The sequence below is a fragment of the Lineus longissimus genome, chromosome 6 (genome assembly GCF_910592395.1).
Source record: "Lineus longissimus chromosome 6, tnLinLong1.2, whole genome shotgun sequence".
NCBI lineage: Eukaryota > Metazoa > Nemertea > Pilidiophora > Heteronemertea > Lineidae > Lineus > Lineus longissimus.
In genome coordinates, this window is record NC_088313.1 from 17,725,249 (window position 1) to 17,745,256 (window position 20,008).

At 40.6% G+C, this 20,008-nt stretch overlaps 3 protein-coding genes across 5 annotated transcripts; 1 reads left to right on the forward strand and 2 right to left on the reverse strand.

The window, feature by feature from the left end:
• Window positions 1-242: 242 nt before the first annotated feature.
• Window positions 243-4,453, reverse strand: LOC135489176 (pseudouridylate synthase 1 homolog). Of its 2 annotated transcripts, none has more exons than XM_064774395.1 (11): window positions 4,391-4,453; window positions 3,864-4,207; window positions 3,595-3,688; window positions 3,305-3,373; window positions 3,087-3,156; window positions 2,733-2,833; window positions 2,334-2,440; window positions 2,079-2,218; window positions 1,739-1,854; window positions 1,356-1,501; window positions 243-802 (listed from the first exon to the last, which is right to left on the reverse strand). In XM_064774395.1, the coding sequence occupies exons 2-11, from the start codon at window positions 4,199-4,201 to the stop codon at window positions 403-405; spliced, it is 1,581 nt and encodes a 526-aa protein (XP_064630465.1). In that variant the 5' UTR covers window positions 4,202-4,207; window positions 4,391-4,453; the 3' UTR covers window positions 243-402. The 2 variants fall into 2 exon arrangements, with proteins under 2 accessions (XP_064630465.1, XP_064630466.1); XM_064774396.1 differs by lacking the exon at window positions 243-802 and adding an exon at window positions 812-1,162.
• Window positions 4,454-4,989: 536 nt separating this feature from the next.
• On the reverse strand, window positions 4,990-13,515 carry LOC135489258 (major vault protein-like). Its single transcript, XM_064774523.1, has 21 exons — window positions 13,266-13,515; window positions 12,967-13,100; window positions 12,460-12,748; window positions 11,914-12,005; window positions 11,379-11,543; window positions 11,010-11,076; window positions 10,787-10,928; window positions 10,492-10,593; window positions 10,171-10,258; window positions 9,838-9,993; window positions 9,444-9,528; window positions 8,969-9,202; window positions 8,683-8,742; window positions 8,386-8,464; window positions 8,071-8,213; window positions 7,675-7,775; window positions 7,103-7,329; window positions 6,923-6,987; window positions 6,599-6,679; window positions 6,318-6,398; window positions 4,990-6,053 (listed from the first exon to the last, which is right to left on the reverse strand). Exons 1-21 carry the CDS (start codon window positions 13,317-13,319, stop codon window positions 5,949-5,951), a joined length of 2,550 nt encoding a protein of 849 aa, XP_064630593.1. The 5' UTR covers window positions 13,320-13,515; the 3' UTR covers window positions 4,990-5,948.
• Window positions 13,516-13,657: 142 nt separating this feature from the next.
• Window positions 13,658-19,782, forward strand: LOC135489211 (serine-rich adhesin for platelets-like). 2 transcript variants are annotated; one of them, XM_064774452.1, is made up of 9 exons: window positions 13,658-14,251; window positions 14,705-16,387; window positions 16,727-16,860; window positions 16,995-17,113; window positions 17,470-17,613; window positions 17,797-17,942; window positions 18,123-18,277; window positions 18,609-18,753; window positions 19,092-19,782. In XM_064774452.1, the coding sequence occupies exons 1-9, from the start codon at window positions 13,891-13,893 to the stop codon at window positions 19,244-19,246; spliced, it is 3,042 nt and encodes a 1,013-aa protein (XP_064630522.1). In that variant the 5' UTR covers window positions 13,658-13,890; the 3' UTR covers window positions 19,247-19,782. The 2 variants fall into 2 exon arrangements, with proteins under 2 accessions (XP_064630522.1, XP_064630523.1); XM_064774453.1 differs by lacking the exon at window positions 19,092-19,782 and having other exon boundaries at window positions 18,558-18,745.
• The last annotated feature ends 226 nt before the right edge of the window (window positions 19,783-20,008 follow it).

Sequence of the window (20,008 nt, forward strand, 5' to 3'; positions counted from 1 at the left end):
TCCAATGTTGTCCCAGTTACATGAGCAGCCAAAACTACATGAACTTTTTCAAGGACTACTCGAGTTGCCAAGTAAGGTACTTAGGTCTCTGTCTTCAAGACCACAGTGAGAGAGAAGCTATGGCAGAGACAGAAGGGTCCTGATGTTGACCAAGGTCAGAGACAAATAAAGAGAACACTGCAGATGAGGCACATGCTGATACACAGCACTCCAGCTTGCAAAAAACAACAACAAAATACATGTAATAAAATGCATGAATCCATTGTTTATTTCTTTTCTACAAAATATCGACATCTTCAATATAAATGGAAAGTGACTGGCATTCAACCCTCCCAGGAAACCCCAGACCGACTAACCCACTGACATAACAAACTGACCACAATTAGATATAACCCCCATCTCTCAGCTTTTCTCAGACACCACTTTCAGACCAGCCCCGGCCTCTAACCCATCTGATGGAGCTTCAACCGGCTTAGGTAACTCTGAATTCACATTGCTCAATTCGGAATCACTGCATTTGGGCTCAATATTTTTCATTTTAAAGTCCATTTCGCAATCATTAGTGTCCGATTCCAACTTTGAGTCATTTTCACTTATTTTTAAGTCCGTTTCTTTCATGTCCTGTCCGATATTTGCAGCGTTTTCACCATTTTTGCCTTTCTCCTCTTTCATCTGTTCCTCTTCGGCTCGCTCTGCCTTAAATCCAGCTTGACCTGTTCCAATCTCAGCCCGAGGAGGCACCTCCATGTTCACCCGATAGTCGTAGTTGTGACTGAATAAAGTACTTAACCAGTTCATCATACTGAGGGGTGTTAAGGCAAATCATTATCGCAGACATTCAAACTGGAATCTGCACCAGCACGAACGTTGTCCCGATCCTGCTTTCTCTTTAACAAATTTCTATTTCAAACAACATTACCTTATTTTAGTTTTTAAACTACTTATAATTCTGACAAAAGAAACAGGAAAAAGGCCTTGTCTGGCATGTCAATGTACCACAATTGTGCCATCATTGGGAAACTGTTATTCACTGAAAAAGCAGGACCAGGGTGCTACTGTCTTGTGCAGCTGGTTTGTTTCCTACTACGCTGGAGGTTCAGGGTCCATCCGTACTCGATAGTCAAACTTGTGACAGTGTAATATTCTCATCCAAGCCATCATACTGATGAAAGTAAAGGAAACCATTCTATGAAGGGTGGTCATATTTTACCACAGGCAAAACCAAGAAATTTGGCTTAATAACACAAATACTGAAGACTCGAACAGACCCCCGAGTGAAACAACTCTATTTCAAGTGAAACCAAGCCCAGAATAAGAATTACTCATCTATTTCATTCCGTTTCTAAAAAGGATACCTATTTTCTTCCTTCTCCGTTTTAACCATTGTGGAATAGATGTACTTTTTCTTGAATTCTGTGATGTCATCTTCGTAACGCTCAAAGCCAAGGGGAATATGCACACCATCTTTACCAAATCGTCGATTGTATGAATCATAATGAAGCTAGAAGGGAAAACGCCATAAACCATCACTTTATTCGAAGTTTTGCTGATTGCTTTTTTTCCCTTGACTTAATACGACCAAGATTTCGAGAGCTGATTATCCATATTTAGTTATCTGAACTCTTGAAGAGAAAGTGGGGATGACTTGGTCACTGGGAAAATTAGTGACCAACATAAGCAGGCAGGTTCTCAGATGGAACTCACAAGGAGGCAACAACCAGCAAGTCAAGTAAGTCACCTTTTCTAACATCAGGCCTAATCCTGGTGCTTTGGGTACATCAGTTTTATAAGGACCAAATGACTTCTGGATACAGTCCACGCTTGCCAATCCACGCACAACTGCTATCATTAAGCCTGGAAAGAACAGCAAAGCTTACAATCAAACCCAGCACAAAGTTTGGCATCTGTTTTCGTTATTACCTACTTTTCACGTTCCACTGTTGACTTGATGGCTTATTTAAGGAATAAAGAAATGCCTAGTGTTAATGCAGTTTTCAGGGAAACCATTTAGAAGTCTTTCTTCATATCTCCTTCTTTTGCAATCCAACCAAGCCAAGCTAGGGACAATAAGTGCTTACCTATCATCTTCCTAATCTGATGTAACATGAAGCTCTGTCCTTTGACTGTGATGATTGCAAACTCGATGTCATCCTGTATAAATGGCTCACTGCACTTTATGTCAATGATGAACCTATTGGCACTCATTTCATGAGGTTTTCTGCAAGAGAAAATCAGAGAGGTGATATAATGCCTTAGATCTTAGACAGACTCAAACACATATCCTACATACTATCAATGAATGAAAATAATTGTAACAAGACTATGAGACTTACTTCCCAGATGTGAAGTTATGGAAATTATGTGTTCCCTTATAAATGCCTAGGAGGTCGTTCACTCGCTTGATGGTTCCATCTGGAGCTCTGAATGAGCGGTAGACAACCTGTATGAAGGATACAAGTATGCTTGTATGAGAACTGATCACTGCATTCTGGTGGAGACTTAGTCCTAAAAGACCAATTTGGGACAAATGAAATTATGATTAAACACCACAGGATTTTTTTCAGTGCAATTTTATAGATATCTTATTTGAAGACACAAGGGTTCCCACTGTAAGAAATTTGATTCGACTCTATGCAAATAAATTTTTTAGTAATGGTTTATGTAAGCTATGTACAGTAAATCTGGTAGCAAGCAAAATGGATAACAGATGACAAAAGGATTCATGGACTTACATTTTCAATTGGTGTAAATGCAAATGTGGGTAGCATGTACGAGTATGTCCTGGAATCACAGTAGTTCTTACTGTCAAAGGCGGCTGTGGTCCTTAAGATATCTGCAAGAATAACAAGAACAGGAGAAACCCAATGGGTGATTTTGTTCTATGACGGACCAACATCTCAGGTTTTCCATTAGACTTTTGTTGAAGTACAGCATCTGGAGCAATTCAAAGTGCTATAGCACTACACCAAAGAGTTAGAGTTGCAATAGAGGTGTTGACACACATGGCTCAGGACAGTATTGGCTCGAGGGATGTGGTGGCACAGTTGATATAGAAATATCAAGTCGCAGGAGCGAGAGTGTCATACCTATGACTTTTATCTGTTCAGGAAGTACTGCGTTGATCTTTTCTTTCAGGTTGGGTATGTTATAAAAGAGGTAGAAAAGAGAAAGAAAAAACATTAAGCATACATTTACATATTTCAAATGAATAAAGCAATGTAACAATTTTGATCAAAACTCTATTATTTTTAGGTTTGTCAGAATGACATCAATTGCTCTTGCTGGTTTCAACATAAATACTTATCTTTATTGAGACACAATTCCCAGCTGCTGAAACGCCCTTGTCTGTTCTAGCTGCACGTTGAAATGACATCTAAAAATGGACATTGACTAACATGAATAAAGGCACATTAGAAAAACAATTGGACTTCTTGCATGTTAGATATATTTGAGAATATCCTGCCACTGGTAAAGGGGAAATATTGCCTCTGGTCCCTGCCAAGCGTGATTTCATCAAACTGAAGTTTTACAGGTCTGAGTGCTCATTGGATAATCCTATGATAAAGGTTAGACTCTCAAGAGAGATTGGCATACCTTCTGTGTATGTGCAGCATGTTCCTCAGGAATGGCACCAACAGAAACTAGTGCATTTAGCAGTTCACCCTCAATGCTCTTCAAGCCAGTATCTCTATTGATAAAAGATGAAAAATAAATGAAATCACAACAACAACGGAAGAAGTAATTAAAGACCCATCAATCAACAGCTACTTCCACTGAGCAGAGTGGTAGTAACCTTATTTTAGACTTTTGACATAAAATTAATCAGAACGTGGGTAAATAGTTACTGTCCTTTTAAAACTAACCTTGGTTGATACTGCATGCCGTAGTAACCGACGCCAGAATACATCATGAACAATGCTACCTTCTTCTTCCTGGGAGTCACCTCCCCTTCTTTCCCACTTTCACCATCTTTGCTCACTTCCACAATTTTCGCACCAGCACTTGTAACCTCAGCAGCCTTTGGATCATCAGTTTTCAATTTCTTTGCCTCTGGATCTTCAGACTCTATTGCTGGACGTTTAAGTGCCATAGGTTCTGGACTTTCTGCCATTTTTACAAATGCGTCGTTACCAGACAACACTTTAGATATCTTTGTTGATTTCAGGAATGCGCCTGCTCTATTTACTAGCTTCCTTAACATTTGTCTCTGAAATCAGAAAATTATTCCTTGGCTCAGCCAGGGCAGGCAGAGCAGGCAACACTATGTAATTTCATAACACGTGGCTTATTCATTTTGCTTCGGGCAGGAGAACAAAAATCTATAGGTTATTCTATAATCTATAGATTATTCTTACTTATGAAGTGCAAAAGACTTTCTAAATTGCCTTACCTCGACAATAATCAGACTTTTCTCGCACAATTTTTCGACTTTTTGGAAATCATGGAGGCTGACATTTTGTTGTGGTCGTCCATCAACTTCCCGCCTTACCGTTCAGGAGACTCGGTTGTCTTCGGCAGCTTTTGCCGTTGACCTCCCAATGGATTAGGCAGGGGTAACTAATTCTAGCATGTCCTATTCAAGAACTCTTCCATATCTAAGTTATTACGCCAAATTAGAACAACCATGTCACGGGAGGGTTAAAATCTTGGTACAACCTTCCACCATTTAGGCCTTCTTTGTAGACTTGGCAATTCGTCCTCACACCCTCCCGAGTAGACACTTATATTTGTTACATCCCTCGGCATAGTCACAATCAACCAGACATTCAGTCAGTCAGCGTGTGTCTTGTCCATAGTACGAAAGGATAGGATCAGGAGGAGCCCCCACACAACAACACACCCTCCCTCATCTCGTCTCTCATGGTCTTGATGTGCCACTGATGCCACATAGGGCCTACTTTACTTGGAGCACCTATGAGCCTGCAGTGATCTGAAGCCACATGCGTCAAAGAGGATTAATGAATGTAAAAAACAATAACAAGACCGATATGGCAGAAAGATAATTCATTTGGTAACAGTCAAGAGCTTTACATAGGTCATATCTGAATTTTTAAAAGAAATTAAATATTCATAATTAAGTTTGAAAGATGATCCTGGATTATTCTATTCTCCAAATTCAGACACCAGGGGGTCCCTGAGGTATGTCCCACTTATGTAATACAACGAATACATTTGACAAGATTAGTGATTGATTCCTAGAAGAGCTATTGGCTTCATCAGTATATAGTAGTAAACATATAATAAATAATTCAGTCACATTTTTAAACATATACGTACATCTAGCAATAAATCAAAATGACTATCTTTTCATCACAGCTATTACCAGTAAGTACTGGTAGGCCCAGTAGGCTTAATTGCAGTGTTGCACTTTCAAATATTAACAGTCCTGGGTCTCCTTACACGAAATATAAACACGAACACCTATCATTCCTTACGAAGACACATGTCCTTCACCAGGCATGTAGTGAGAAGGTGAAGTGTCTGAAATAACTTTCACCACTTCCATTTTGCCACCACATGAACACACTGGCAAAACAAGCACACAGCCCGATTCCTGTGGGTATAATTTTATGCCAATTTTGTAAGTTAGAAAGCATATTATGACATTAGCCTTCGGTCTACATTGATCTATACGAAAGAAGGGATACACTTTGTAAGGCCAGGTTTACACAGGATACATGTTGTCATGATTCAAGCGTCACAGGTCACTTGTCACAAGCTTGTTTTTCCATAGACCTATAGGTTTGTAAACACGTGAAAATATGACATGACAAGAAGCTGAAATGTGACAGGTGAATCTTATGTAGCCGACCCTTTGAAAATGACTTATTTGTTCTTAAAGTGACACGTTTAAAGTTAAAACGTAAACTCTATGTAAACCTAGCATAATACACAAAAGAAAACCTACAACAATTATCACAAATACATTCAGGTCTAATCATAACAGGTTACTTTGATGAGATTAACCCCTCCGCAGTGTTGAAGAGGTTGATCGGTGAGTTGCCATCAGTGAGGAGGACGGATTCCAAGCCAAGGCTCGTCAGTAGTTTCACCTGAAATTTGACAATCAGTAGATTAGGAAGCGTTCTTTGGGAAGATGAGATTGGTCAGTGTATTGAAACAAAACAGTGCCACACAACTGACACTGGGCAGGTGATAAGACAACCTCCTCCATTTCAAACCTGGAAATTGAAGTCCACAAGCTGGAAAATATCAACCAAAAGAGCTGCTAAGTTGCCTTTGGATCAGCCATAATCAGGGCTTTCGTTGAACCATTTGCTTTGGGAAGAAACTACCATCATTGCACTTTTTCTTACCTGTCCTGCTGGACCAGCATTAGCCATAGCAACCACGGTGTCTGCCCCAATTGTATTCATCATACTGGATATCTTAAAGATCTGGAAATGAAACACAACAGTGTATTAAAGTGACCATTAATATCCCTGGCTTTTGGTTAACGACGGCTGCAATTGTCTCCAGGCTCATATACTTGATGTTTCGTAATATAAGGAGATTTAATAAACAAAGTGATCCCTGGGTGCAAACGCAGGCTGAGAAAGTGTGTCTTCCAAAGCTCTGCCACGAGACCCCTACTCACTTCAATAGCAGCCATCTTCTTCATCTTGTCCACTTCAAGTTCGGCTCGCGCTTTCTCATATTCTATCTCGGCAGTACGTAACTGGAAAGAACACAAAATGTGCATCAAATAATACCCTTGAATCGAGAAACAGCTAACTAAGATTTTTCACCAATTTGAAAGAAACTCCTGTACTGTAGTCGGATCTTTGTGTTTTCTCAAATAGATGTTTAATAAATGTACTTCAAGCCTGATTTTGTTGAAATTTTAACCAAACCTGGAGAAATGATACATAAGCACCATTCCCCTTGAGAACTGGGGTCTAACTATTACTGGATAACCTACCTTGTCCTGGCTTTCCAAGCTATTATAGTGTTCGATCTCGGCTGCCTCACATCTCAACTTCGTACCTGGAAGGAGTCAATCATAAGTATTTCAAGCGCAATTCTCAAAATGATGGAAAGTTAAGCAAGAACTGGATTAACCACACGAACAACCAATTCAAGCACAAGACAATAGGATTACCTTCAATTTCACTCTGGCATTCAATAAGCATCTTCTCCGCTTGTGCCTGAGCCTCGGCCTGAGCTTGACCCGTGGACTCCACCGCGGCAGTCACAGCACGTAACTCGCACAACTTTGTTCTTGCCTTCTCCGCCTCCTTTTCATTCACGAGTTTCTGTCTCTCGAGTTGACCTCTGGCGATCTGTTCCAACCGTTTGGCCTCATGGGATGCAGCTCTCTCGATTGAGCTGAAATACAATGTAGGTTGTTTACAAGGTTAGTTAATATGCTTACTGTAGTTCCATGAAGGTTGGTTCGATGAGTCTTGCCACAGCACTCCTACTGTCAGACTGCTGGCTGAGAACAGACTTGAAATGGAAGCCTAAGACTGAGGTGTATCTCTTTATCTTTGCAAATGACCCCAAGGATTCTTTTCGGTGCATGCACCATGGGCAGTGCGAACACCAATCTGCCTTTATCAACCAGTTAAGTAGGAATAGTGAAAGAATGTGATTAGGGAGATCACATTTCAAATGGATCACTTGACTTCAGAAGTGAAGATTAAATTTCCTCTACGGGTCAATTATACTTACTTTGTTGCAATCTCGATGGCCATTTGTACAGACTGCATCAGGCTGTCACGCATCCTTGAATCGACCGGCTCTATGCTCTGGATGTCAATGTTTGTCACAACCTAAAGTAAAATACATGTAGAACAAGCTTAATCCAGGGAGGGGTTGGCCCAACATTGATTCTGAGGCTGCAGCTAACAATTCTTTGGAGTAGTCTACACAGTAGGTGTAAAATGCAAGCGACTATCCAACACAGAAATGTCATCAACATATATTAATAGATACTTGTGATATACAGTGGAACCTCCCTTAGCGGACACCTATGTAAGCGACCATTACATTCTTTCCCTTCAATGAAATCCGTCATAGAGAAACAAAATCAAACCACAAAATTCCGGTCATTTTTAAATTACTCACCAAGTTATTTTGTGAAAATGTGAGAGCCTCTCTTGTTTTTCCAGTCTCATCAACTCCAAACACTGCAGTGTTGATAATCTTGGCTGAGTAACGATGGAATTCATCAAAGGCCGTGAGGGCCACTGAGCCTCGCACACGACTACCTGTAATAATTGACGGTCAAAAATCACAGACGAGACGAACTCAACAGACTTTTTTCAGTATCGTTGATACATCAATTGGCCTACAATTGCAAATGAATGACCTCTCTGTTAGTAGCTCTTGAATTAGGAAGGGGAAGTTTAAGAACATGTCACAATTTCAGTATGAACTTACCAACTTGTCTACAAGCATATCCAATGAAATCTGGGACTGAAAATATCTTGGCTTCGGATTCTGGATTTCCCCTTTCAACCTAAAAGAATTAAAAACTAATTTAGATTTCTCATGCATAAGCAAAATAACCATTCCAGTAGGTAAATAAATACATTCAATACTATCATAATCATGAGTTAAAGTACACATGCAACTTTGGCTAAAATTAGACCAGTTTATGCCCTTTGACAAACTCGTCTGCATGTTATTGAGGAAAGGATTCTACTTTTTGGGGTAAGATGCATCAGTGTTACTTACCTGAAAGCAGTTGTTCATTGCAAGCCGGATCCTCAGTCGAGCGTGATCAGATGTCTCAACCTAGATGAGAATGAGAAAAAGACTTTCAGAGAAAAATAATCGTATGAAACAACACACAAGAGTCAATTTCACGCAGTTTGGCTTTATTTTATCAAAGTTATGAAAGTGCGATTGTTAGACCAAGTACTGTCAAGAAGTTCTTTTCTCAGGCCAACATCCCTAATCACATGATCGCGGTTGCAGCACCATCATTCATAGATTCCAGTACAGGAATTCCACCACTTACCACGAGTTCATCAGTTATGAAATCTGGCCCAAGCATCAAACAGAGCGACTTGAACGCGTCTTCTTTCTTTGGTTTGCCACCACTGAGACTGAGAACGTTGAAATCTTCATGAGGACCGAGAACAACGAGGTCGGGACCGAAGACAACACGCGCCGTCTTCTCTTGATAGTTGTACACTTGGACAGCACAGTTCCCTGGACACTTGTAGGTCACCACTCTAGACTTGTCACGAGACTGGAGAATACGAAGAACCAAAAGTTTACTCAGAGGACTCTGCCTTTAGTACTTCAATGTTCATGTTGATTTGCACCATGCTACCTCAAGTTCCAAATCAATTAGTCAATTGATCCACTAAATCTAACCTCAACTATTTCGTCATTCAATTGAGAGACCCATCATCACCTACAGTACAGAAGAACAAAAGAGAGGTGAGCATGTTGGTCAGGGCGTCGTAAGAGTTTTCAATAATACTTACTTCTGTGAATGCAGGGTCGATGGACTGCTCGTAATAGGCTAGCTTTCTGATGTCACTGCCAGCAGCACTATAAACACCCCCTTGTCTGGAAGAATGACGAAACTTTTAACAAAAAAATGGAAATTGCACCTGGTATTCACTTTTAACTTCTGTTGTTAAAAAGCTTCATTCAAGAATGACACGAGTGGTTTATCCAATCAACGAACCAGTATTACACAGTCATCTTACTTTAGCTACCAACCAACTTCAACCATGTCATCAGCATATGTCACTGGCAAGGTTTTAACTGCATTTTCCAAGGTTTTAAGCAGCAGTCACTGGCAAGAAAGGAGCAATAATCATAACTACAAAATTTCATGTCTATCTTCACCTCAAGTGGTCTACATGTACCTACCTAAGCATTATGTCGACCAAAGGTGGCAACTTTTTCGCCCAGAGATCTTCGTAGGCTGTCAGGAGGTATGAGCAAGGACCAAGCATCGAACGCACCTTGCCTGTCTGGACATCACGGATGTAAACTCCTTCATTCTTGCCAAGAGCAATGGCTTTCCTGGAGTAAAGAATGACAGGTAATCTCAAGTTCATGAAGAAAAGCAGGGAATCGGCCAAATAATGGTTTGGCACCGGGCTCAAAACCCAATGGTTGTGATCATGCTAACTGCTGTGGATATCAGACTATAGACCACAACTTGGGTCTTTGAAGTTTACGCAGCGGGACAGCACTTACCTGCTGCAGACAATGGAGACCTGAATTGGTGGAATATACTCCGTTGGTCCCATGATCATCCAGCGGTCACCAGGGCATCGCTTCTTTCCTGAAAAGGCATTGTTCATCTGTATCCTTAGTTTGAAAGTGAGCATAAGAATTCAGCATTCTTGATATAGGAGGAGACAAGAGGCTTCTTTGGCCTCCACTTCCCAGTATTCAGCTGCCTATTTCTAGACTAGACCCTTCTCCGAGCAAGGGGCCTCTAGTAAATACGTTACTGGGATGGCTGAAATGGTAATACAATAGAAGAAAATACCTGCTTCTTGCTTTCATTAATACCTTTTGCCATTCCATCCTTGAATGCTTCTATTGCAGTAAGAACAACAGCTTCATCAGGTCCAAGTAGTAATGAACGCTGGATACCTTTTTCCAACTCCTCTCCTGTGAATAAGAAGAAAATAACAAAGTTATTGCATGTCTTTTAGATAGACCCTGGAGTATACAGCTGGGCGTGTCCAACCCCAGCCTACACGGAGTAAAGACAACAGATCATTTTATTTCCACAAATAAAGATTTTTTGAGAAATCCACTAAACTAAAATACTTGGGGGTTTGCAGTTCATTTACACACATACCTGGGTGGAGGAAGAATGAGCAGATACCAACTCTCAGTTCTTTCTTTCCAAGTTGATTCTTGCCATGGTTGTCAACTGGTTCCAGGACGACGCAGTACTCATGATTCTTCAATATGGTCTTCTTTATTGTTTCTTTGACACGCTGAAAATTGAACATCAAATTTGTCACACTGAAAATAGGATATCAGATTTCTAATACATGCAATTTCCTAATGGTACTAACCACTCCAATTGCTGGGATAAAGCACTCTGTTTCTTCAACAGTGACCAACCATTCTTCCCCGGATGCTCTGCAAGTATGAAAACAAATATAACTCACTCAAAACAAAACTGTCATACAGCAAAACTCAAAGTCAAGCAAGAAATAAACACATTCCAACGTATAGGAGTCTGAATACATCAAAAGGACACCTCATGAATTGTGAAATATCACCCTTTATGAAGTCAGGAGAACTGTCCTGATAACACAACTAAAATTCACGAAAATTTACCACTTTTGGAACTACGCAGTCCACTTGTCGATTTGGAGAAGTACTCACTAGTCAAAGTAACTAGGGCAATTCTTCACAAGTTATTTTGCTACCTAATTTACCTGTCTTTTCCAAATTGATCCACAGTGTTCTGGTCTGCCTGAAGATGGAGTGCCGTATCGAGAGTCAAGGTCATTGGCTTCTCTATACCGACAACTTCTTCAAATACTCCAGGAAGATAGGCACCAGGTTTCCTGACCAGCCATTCCTCCCCAGTCACTCGCTCTCTTTAAGGAAATCAGAAAAATCATTGACCTTGCTTTGATGTGCATCAAAACTTGGGTAACTAAAACATGCACCAAATTATAAACAGATCTAGTTTACCACCATCTTTTACATTTGCTCCAAATGTGTATTATTGATGTTGCTGTTTGGCACCGCTTCCTGCCCCATGATTCCGGATTCCCACTGAAACCAGATAGTCAAGATTTGCCAATAGCTGTCAGGCAGAGTAACCTGCCCTTGAATAGTAACTCAGGAATCTCAACTTATGTATCACTATGTCACTCTCTCCTGGCACCTTCTGAATGAATTCAAATAGAATAGTGCAGAGAGAAATTTCACAAGTTTTTAACGATAGAGAAATTTTCCACTTACTTTCCTTCAAAATCAACAGTGCCCTGCAACGCCCTGACACGAAGTGCATCACCTTCTATTATGATCGTTGGGCTGGTGTAGCAAACGATATCCTGAAGAGAAAGAAAAGATATCATATCACATATCATATCAAGGACAATCAGTAACGAAGACCTACTGAGAGACGCTAACCTGAAGCCCATATCAGAATTGGTGAAGGAACGAAGATGGCAATGGTTGGGCCATGTGCTCCGAATGCCTGCAAACGCATTGCCAAGGAGAGCACTCACATGGACACCACAGGGGAGACGGAATAGAGGCAGACCAAGAGAGACCTGGCGGCGTTCCATGGCAAAGGAACTTCAAGAGAAGGGCCTAACGTGGGAGGCAGCCAGACAGCGAGCAGCCAACAGACTTGAGTGGAGGACCCTGGGGCACGCCCCATGTGCCACCTAGGGCACGAAGGGTCCTAAGTAAGTAAGTATCATATCAAAGTAACAAGAGGAAGTAAGAGTACCACCAATACAGCAGGTTATTTTTTTAGAAGCCTGAAGGCGAGATACCTACAACATTTGGATCAGGGTGATAAGTCAATGGCCCTTCCAACTGCCATTGGTCCTCCGCACTCCTCGCAGTACCATTGTCATCAAAGTCAACCCGAGCCTTCAGACGAATTCCATGGTTCGCCTTCAATGTCGGTAGTTTCTTGATGGCCTTGGAATAATCATTGGTGCTGGTACCAAAGTTACGCTCATGGCAAAGGACTTCCCCTGGGTAGAGTGGGAAGGGTTCTCCATGGAAGCGAACATCAAAATGTCCATGTCTCAACTCGGACAGCTTTCCAGGCTCATATTTCCTGCAAAGTAAGATAGCAGAAGAGAGTTGATGACAAAGTATGTAAGATTGTTCCACACTCTGATGAAAGCAAATCACCTAAAATACTTGTTGTATTACATGTAAACTGTGTGGTGTACTGTCATATCTCTAGTGTTGTGGGATCTTTGCAAATACCTTTTAAGCTTAATTTAATCATGATAGCCCAATTTTAGACATGATTACAAACATCATACTCACACAATAGGATTCTGAATGGTGCAATAGTGACCTGGAGGGACAATGATGAAGGGAATGGGACCCATTGTCAGAACTTCATGAGTCTGCAGACACAGAGACTGTGGCCCTTCTTCTATCTTAGTAACATTAGTTCTCTGAAAATGAAATGAAAGGATAAGGCCTGTCATTGTCAACTAACTTAACTATGGCTCACGGCTTCAGGCGGGCTTGGCCTCGGCCTGAAATGCACTGCCAAAAAAGCCTAAAATGGACTGCTAAAAAGTATCAAATGACATAATCATAGGCCGAAGAAAACTCACCTGGTCCAAAATATGGACAAACTGAAGATTGGGGATTCCAATAATTTTACTCATTTTGTCATCTGTGTCAGTTGTCTACAGCTATTCTTAATTGACCCTGAGTTTCTTGGGTTGCGATGCAATGGACGAGACGAGGAACAGCCTTGATAGGTGTTTGTGCAGCCCTGGATTGTTTATTCTTGTGAAAAAAGAAGTTTTATTTCCTGGTTTGCATTCCTGAGGGGTTTCCCAATCAACCTCGTCTTCGTAGGAATTCATTCACAATCCAAAAATAGAACAAGGCATCTGTCATGTCCAGCGCCACCGTCAGGTGCTGCTACCTATATTGTTATACGTCCAGCACCACCGCCAGGTGCTGCCATCTATATTGTTAATTGTACTATCTAGCGCACTACTGCCAATCACAAAGTTGTTATTTTTACATGTCAATTTCTCTGCTATAAATCGCAATTTAGGCTTTGAATTATCAGAAATGATATATAACTGATTTATGTTGTCATTATTATGAAAAATTATCCGAAAAGCGGTGTTTTAGCGCTAACTAATGGTTTGAGGTTGTTCAGTGAAGATTTCCTATTTTGACAGGTTTGGGACTTCTGTGTAGTAGCAATGCACAAGTTTCAAGATGGAAGATTCAAATGATTTTTCAGACTTTCAACCAGCAAATAAGTCATTCAGAGTGTTCAGAACAAAACAAAAAGGTGTTATTAGGGATAAGCTTGCTAAATCTCAAAAGCTTACCCAAGTTGATGACACTAATGTTTTGCAATCTCATGCACGAATGCGAAGAAAAAACGAAAAGTTCGCCAACTGTGACACTAACACCAACAGTGCCAACACTGGCAACAGTAGCAATACAAGAAAGTTTCGTAACAAATCTAAACCACCAGCAACCAAGGCGAAGAACCAAAATTCAGGATTGTGTCGGACCAGTCAGACGTCCTATATCGATAACACTTTAGCGCATGAGAATACCACAGAGAAAGGTATGATAATGGCATGCTTCGTAAGTTTCAGCACAGTCGATGTGGTCGTAGTTCTTTCACCCATGACCAGAGACTCAGAGACATGCCACGGGAGACTGCATTACTCCACAAAGATGTGACGGCTTGCATCATCAACTGTTGTCGAGTTGAATCAAAATAGGTTGGCTCCTGCCTGGAGCCAGTGGAGGAGTTTAAGACTAACTTCATCCATTCAGTTGACAGATATACTGACTGTATAGTGTATATGGTCGATCACAGTCATCTCAGTCGGGTGATCTGAGCCATTCCCAAGATGATCATGTAGTCGTATCTTGTGATGTGGTGTCCTGAAATTCCAGTGCTGATGCATTATGCTAGATACCTGAGATGAGCACCAATGTAATTATCTGAACCTTGGAGCAATGATTACTTGTCATTAAAGGTTAAGTTGTAATTCCTCATTCTGGCTTGCAGGTTTAGATTCTGATGTCACAGTTGTACATCAAAGTCCACAGAGATCCGAAAGAAAGGAACAAAGATCTGCAACACCAAACTCCACCTCTAAGAATCAGACAATTTTGAATTCCTACTTTGATATCAAATCTACTCCAACAACACCAGTAGGAAAACAGACTGGTTCCAATTCTTCAGGTAAAAGATCTTCCCAGAAAGCATCACAATCCAAGTCAGCTAGAGCAAAAAGGAGATTATCGACTGAAGATTCAAAGGTGCCTAAGTCTAGATTAGGAAAGAAGAAGAGAGGAGCTTTACAATCTCAAACATCCTGTCGCAAGAAGAGAGTGCAAACCTATGTCATTGATGACAGTGATAGTGATGTAGTTTGTATCGGAGATGCGGAGAGGGCTACATCGAAACAGAAAATGTTTGACGACTTTGTTGACAACGAGGAAAAGCGGGATGCTGTGAAATCAATTGATGTTGAAAGTGTTGATACTGCTGCAACTGAATCTTCATCAAAAGGTTGTACAAATTTCAACGAATTGGATGAAGATGTGTGTCCAGGTGCTGAAGGATTTCAGAATTTTCAACTTGACAGATCGGATTCTGAAGAGGATGTGTTCACTGGAAATTCGAAAATTGATCATGCTGTGGAAGAACTGTTTTCTGATGAAATGGATGATGAAGCTGGTGAAGTCTTACCCCTTGACAGATCTGAAGAGGACGTATTCACAGGTAGTGTCTCAAGCCACTTAAAAAAAGATGTATCTGGGGATAACCTGTATCCTGGTGGTGAACTTGGTTGTTGCACTGTGTTTTCACGCGACATTTCGGAAGAGAATATTTTTTCAGGCAATATGACCAGCTCAAAACGTGTAGGGGAAGAATGTCAAGAGGACATATTTCTAGATCTGGAAGACATCTCAATGAGAGATTGTGCAGTGAAACCATGTTCCCAAGGGGGCTCCTTACTGACATTGACAGAGGATACGAATCGGGACCATGGTGCGACAAGTATTGGACATGACAATGCCACAAAGGTTGAAAGCAATGATACCGGTTCCAAAGATGTTAGCCAAAAAGATTTTGCGCCACCTTCTAGTGACTTCCCCTCCCTAGATGAGGGTGAAAGTGATGATGAATTCTTTGCAGCTTTAGACATATTAGAGGAGAACCAGCGTGTGACGCGGAGTGATAAAGATTCCATTGAATCAACTGCGTCCTCTGTTTCTTCTACTTTAGCATGTGGTCAACAACCGTCAAGAACTTCTGGTTTGCTCAGCACCCTCAGTAATTTATCATCTCAGTTTTCCCTGTTTTCTGGAAGAAGTACATTGACATCCTCTGTACCGGACTCAGAAACAGTGGACTCTACTGGAAAATCACAAAGCAGCAGCAATGAGGTTCAGGAAACTGGTTACAAAGTGAATTCTAATGCTTCAAAACAAACTTCAATCAGTTCATTTTTCAAGGCTAAGTTTTCTGTGTCTTCGAATGGTGTACCGCTAAGCGTCGCTGCAGGGACTCGGAGTAAAAGCATGACTGCCACAAAAACTCAAAGACAATCAAAGGAGGAATCGTCTCAGTCTCAGCCAAACGCTTACCAATCTGACAGCAGTGGAACAAGCAGTAACTTCAGTCATCTCCAGGTTTATAGTGGCAGCAAGAGATCTTGTCCATTCTACAAGAAAATTCCAGGTTTGTAAAACACAAAAGCATTGGTGAGCCCTTGATTTTTACAGTTTCAGCGAAGATCAGGTTCCATTCAAGTCTATTCGCAGGTTAAAAACAACAACGTGTCTTTTCATTATCCGAATGGTTACATATTTTAGGAGTACCAGGTTTGTCCAGTACATGTATGGTGTATGTACATGTATGGGAGTAGAGTTAGAGTCCTATTGAAACTGAAGCAATTCTGGAGTGATGGAAAAAACAGAATGAGTTTTCTACATTTCTCTACAATGCTCATGAACATACCTAAAGCTATATTGGATGTACTTGTGCCACTATCACAACTTATTCCTTTCCTTCTTTCAGGCACTGGCTTTACTGTTGATGCATTCCGTTATGGTACAATTCCAGACTGTACAGGGTATTTCCTCACCCATTTTCACTATGACCACTATGGGGGACTGGCTAAAAAGTTCTCACAGCAGATCTACTGCAATCAGGTAAATTCCTCAACAAGCTGCAACTTTGAATAGGTTAAATAGGGTATAACAAGTCAAATACTGAGACCAGAGTAATAATGTATTCATCATTTGAGTTGACAGAAAGTTCAGGTCTCTGGATATGCTCTTTTCAGATCACCTGCAATCTTGTCCGTAAGAAAATTGGAGTCACAGCCAAGTTCATAACGGTTCTCCCTATGAATGAGCCATGTGATGTACAGGGGGTTAACGTCACACTCCTCGATGCCAATCAGTAAGTTTTTTCAAGTATTACAACTCCGTGTTAATGAAAAAAGACAATGCCAATATGGTTGTCAAATAAAATCATACTATGGGAGTTCTTACCTACTGATGAGACACGAAAGACATAGGTACAATTAGGTTACGAAGGACTGTCTTTTCTATCCGTGCTATCCAACAAATTACTTGCAAACACAATGAGCAATGTACGGAAACCTGACCAAATGCATAGCAGACCTGCCATGACTGTAAATAAACAGAATAGCCACGATTGTGTCCCTGGAGAGTGAAACCAACTCGCCAAGTTACTGCAAGGCATTTTGACTGAAATCTAATGTGTGATTATTGTCTTCTTTCCCAATCGTCCAGCTGCCCTGGTGCTGCAATGTTTTTGTTCCGATTGCGTAATGGTCAGACAATCCTTCATGTTGGTGATTTCCGTGCAAGTCGAGCCATGGAGAGTTACCCTGCCTTGACGGGCACCAAGATTCATCAACTCTACCTCGATACAACGTAAGTCTGCAAACAATATCATTCTCAAAGTAAAGAAAGCTGTTAAAGAAGCCTCTCAAGGCAATTTGATTATTCTGTACTGCTTTCAGTTTTTCTTCAAACAAGCCACCATCAGCAACTTGTGTTTGTCATCCTACTTGTACCAATCAAGCCTTGTCATAGACTGATACTCTTTATCCTCAGATACTGTGATCCAGCGTACACATTCCCACCTCAAGAAGAAACAATAGCGATTACTGTTAACATTGTCCTTGAAGCGATTGAAGATGATCCGAACACTCTATTCGTATGTGGAACTTACACAATCGGGAAAGAAAAAATATTCTTAGGTAGGTTCTGTGAATGGGTCTGAATCTGTCCAGGCAAATATTGGCATCCGTCCTGACTTTTAACATCTCCTAACAGCAAGAAATAAGTAAAGAATTAGCATAAGTGACTAACATTGTCTTGAGCTGAGGCCTTCTTATAATTACATGTGGCCAACTCAAAAAGACTATACTGTTTTTCAGCCATTGCAGAAGCACTCAGCTGTAAAGTGTGTGTGAACAAGGACAAGAAGGACATCCTGGAATGTCTAGAAGACCAGCATATAAAGGACATCCTGACTCTCCGATGGGAAGACACCAAGGTTCATGTCTTGCCAATGGGGCAACTCAATGCGAAGGTAGATGCAAACCACACATCAGAATTACAGTAGCTTTGGTTCCATGGAAAATATTGATGCAAAGATCCCAAGATGACGATGACTGTAATTGTCAACTACATGTCACAAGCTGAAAAATATCTTCCACCTTGAAACAATGAGCAGAGCCTTAACTACTGTTTACATTTGGTCACAGCAATGAATGTTGATGATGTCATGTGAAGCAATTCCGGAGACGTTTAGCCCTCTTGCTGATAAATAACTGAGCCAGACTTGGATTCATTTTATCATTACTTTTCAGAGAGTGTTGTTCCAAGGAGTCTCTTGTGTAAAATGATAAATTTCCTTGTAGAGCCTGGAAGTACATCTACAGAAATACAAAGGGAAATATTCTAAGGTGGTAGCTTTTGAACCAACTGGATGGACCCACAGTAAACAGAAGAAGACATCTAACAAACTCCAACCAAAGTTTAAGAATGATTCAATCATAATCTATGGTAGGTATTAAAAACAGCCTGTGATGACCCCAAGTACAATAAAGTCACAATCACGTCCTGTTGGACAGCTGTATTTGTACAAGTCACAACCAGTAATTCCCATGAAAAACAAACACTGTGATTTCTTCATAAATCAATCGACTAGGTACATGAAATTGCAGTTCTAACCTATATTTCAGTCAGGCCAAGCAGACTGTGAGATGTCCTGATTTTTCATCCCAAAATGGCTTCTGACAGAACCATCCTCCAAAAAATGGCTCTCAAAAGAACAATAGAACATAATCTGCCTCTCTGTATTTATCAATTTTATTTTCAAACTAAGAAATTTTGTATTCCAGGTATTCCATACAGTGAGCACAGCAGTTATTTGGAAATGAAGCGGTTTGTTCAATTCATGCGACCAACAAGAATTCTTCCAACAGTGAATAACGGTAGTGCCAAAAGTCGCCAGAAGATGACGGCTATATTTGATGAATGGATGCATGAGAACTGAATTAGTGTTATTCCAGACTCTTGCATAGAGGGTGTGGTGGACTAATATTGTGTGCTGTGATGCAATATGTCTCTGTCCGGTTGTGAAATTCAGCAATTCCTCCATGTCGCCAATCATGATGTCCACGCCTGTGAGCATGCACAATTGCCTTGTTAGCGTACATAGAGGTAATGCGCATGTTCACAGGCAATGATATCCAAATTGGCTGCAGAGATGATGCTGTACAAAATGTACGACATGGTTGTACTACTTGCTATAGAGTGTCTCAAAAAAATATTCACTTCTATTCAGTTGGATCCAATCTAAGATGGAGGTTGTTCCAATCTAAGATAGGGGTTCCTGATTGTTTCAAGGTTAACTTCAGATGATCATTTTGGTCCAGCTTGACTATCAGTCATGGTGGCTACCTCACAAACAACTAACACCTGTAACTTTTGTCCAATTATTGATTGTTTCTTATCTTTATTGTATTACTTTTTGTAACAAAGATTTTGTCAAGTTGTTTGATTGGAATTCATAGGTTTTACGAGTTAATATACATTTATCAGGTTTTTTCAAATTGTTGTTTCTTGTTTATTTGATAATTTGGTATCTTTGAATATATTCTCAAAACAAATTAATGAGAACAGAAGGATCTAGATGAGAACAGAGACCAGCCTCAAGTTTGTGTCCTCATTTCTTATTCCTGATGGGGAGGTACAAGCTCTAACAGGAGCCGCCACTTGCAAGTAAATATTGCCACGTGGTGTATGTTATGTTGTT

What these genes read in the sequence shown, in the direction of transcription:
- LOC135489176 (XM_064774395.1), bottom strand. Translation starts at nt 4,201, where the DNA reads ATGTTAAGGAAGCTAGTAAATAGAGCAGGCGCATTCCTGAAATCAACA. An exon ending in TCAGATTAGGAAGATGATAG is followed by an intron (nt 1,855 to 2,078) that starts GTAAGCACTTAT and finishes TGTTCTTTCCAG; the next exon opens with GCTTAATGATAGCAGTTGTG. An exon ending in TAGGCCTGATGTTAGAAAAG is followed by an intron (nt 1,502 to 1,738) that starts GTGACTTACTTG and finishes TTTCCCTTCTAG; the next exon opens with CTTCATTATGATTCATACAA.
- LOC135489258 (XM_064774523.1), bottom strand. Translation starts at nt 13,319, where the DNA reads ATGAGTAAAATTATTGGAATCCCCAATCTTCAGTTTGTCCATATTTTG. An exon ending in GATCAATTTGGAAAAGACAG is followed by an intron (nt 11,077 to 11,378) that starts GTAAATTAGGTA and finishes TCATACTTGCAG; the next exon opens with AGCATCCGGGGAAGAATGGT. An exon ending in AGAAGATGGCTGCTATTGAA is followed by an intron (nt 6,399 to 6,598) that starts GTGAGTAGGGGT and finishes TTTCATTTCCAG; the next exon opens with ATCTTTAAGATATCCAGTAT.
- LOC135489211 (XM_064774452.1), top strand. Translation starts at nt 13,891, where the DNA reads ATGGAAGATTCAAATGATTTTTCAGACTTTCAACCAGCAAATAAGTCA. An exon ending in AGCAGATCTACTGCAATCAG is followed by an intron (nt 16,861 to 16,994) that starts GTAAATTCCTCA and finishes TGCTCTTTTCAG; the next exon opens with ATCACCTGCAATCTTGTCCG. An exon ending in TGGGGCAACTCAATGCGAAG is followed by an intron (nt 18,278 to 18,608) that starts GTAGATGCAAAC and finishes ATTTCCTTGTAG; the next exon opens with AGCCTGGAAGTACATCTACA.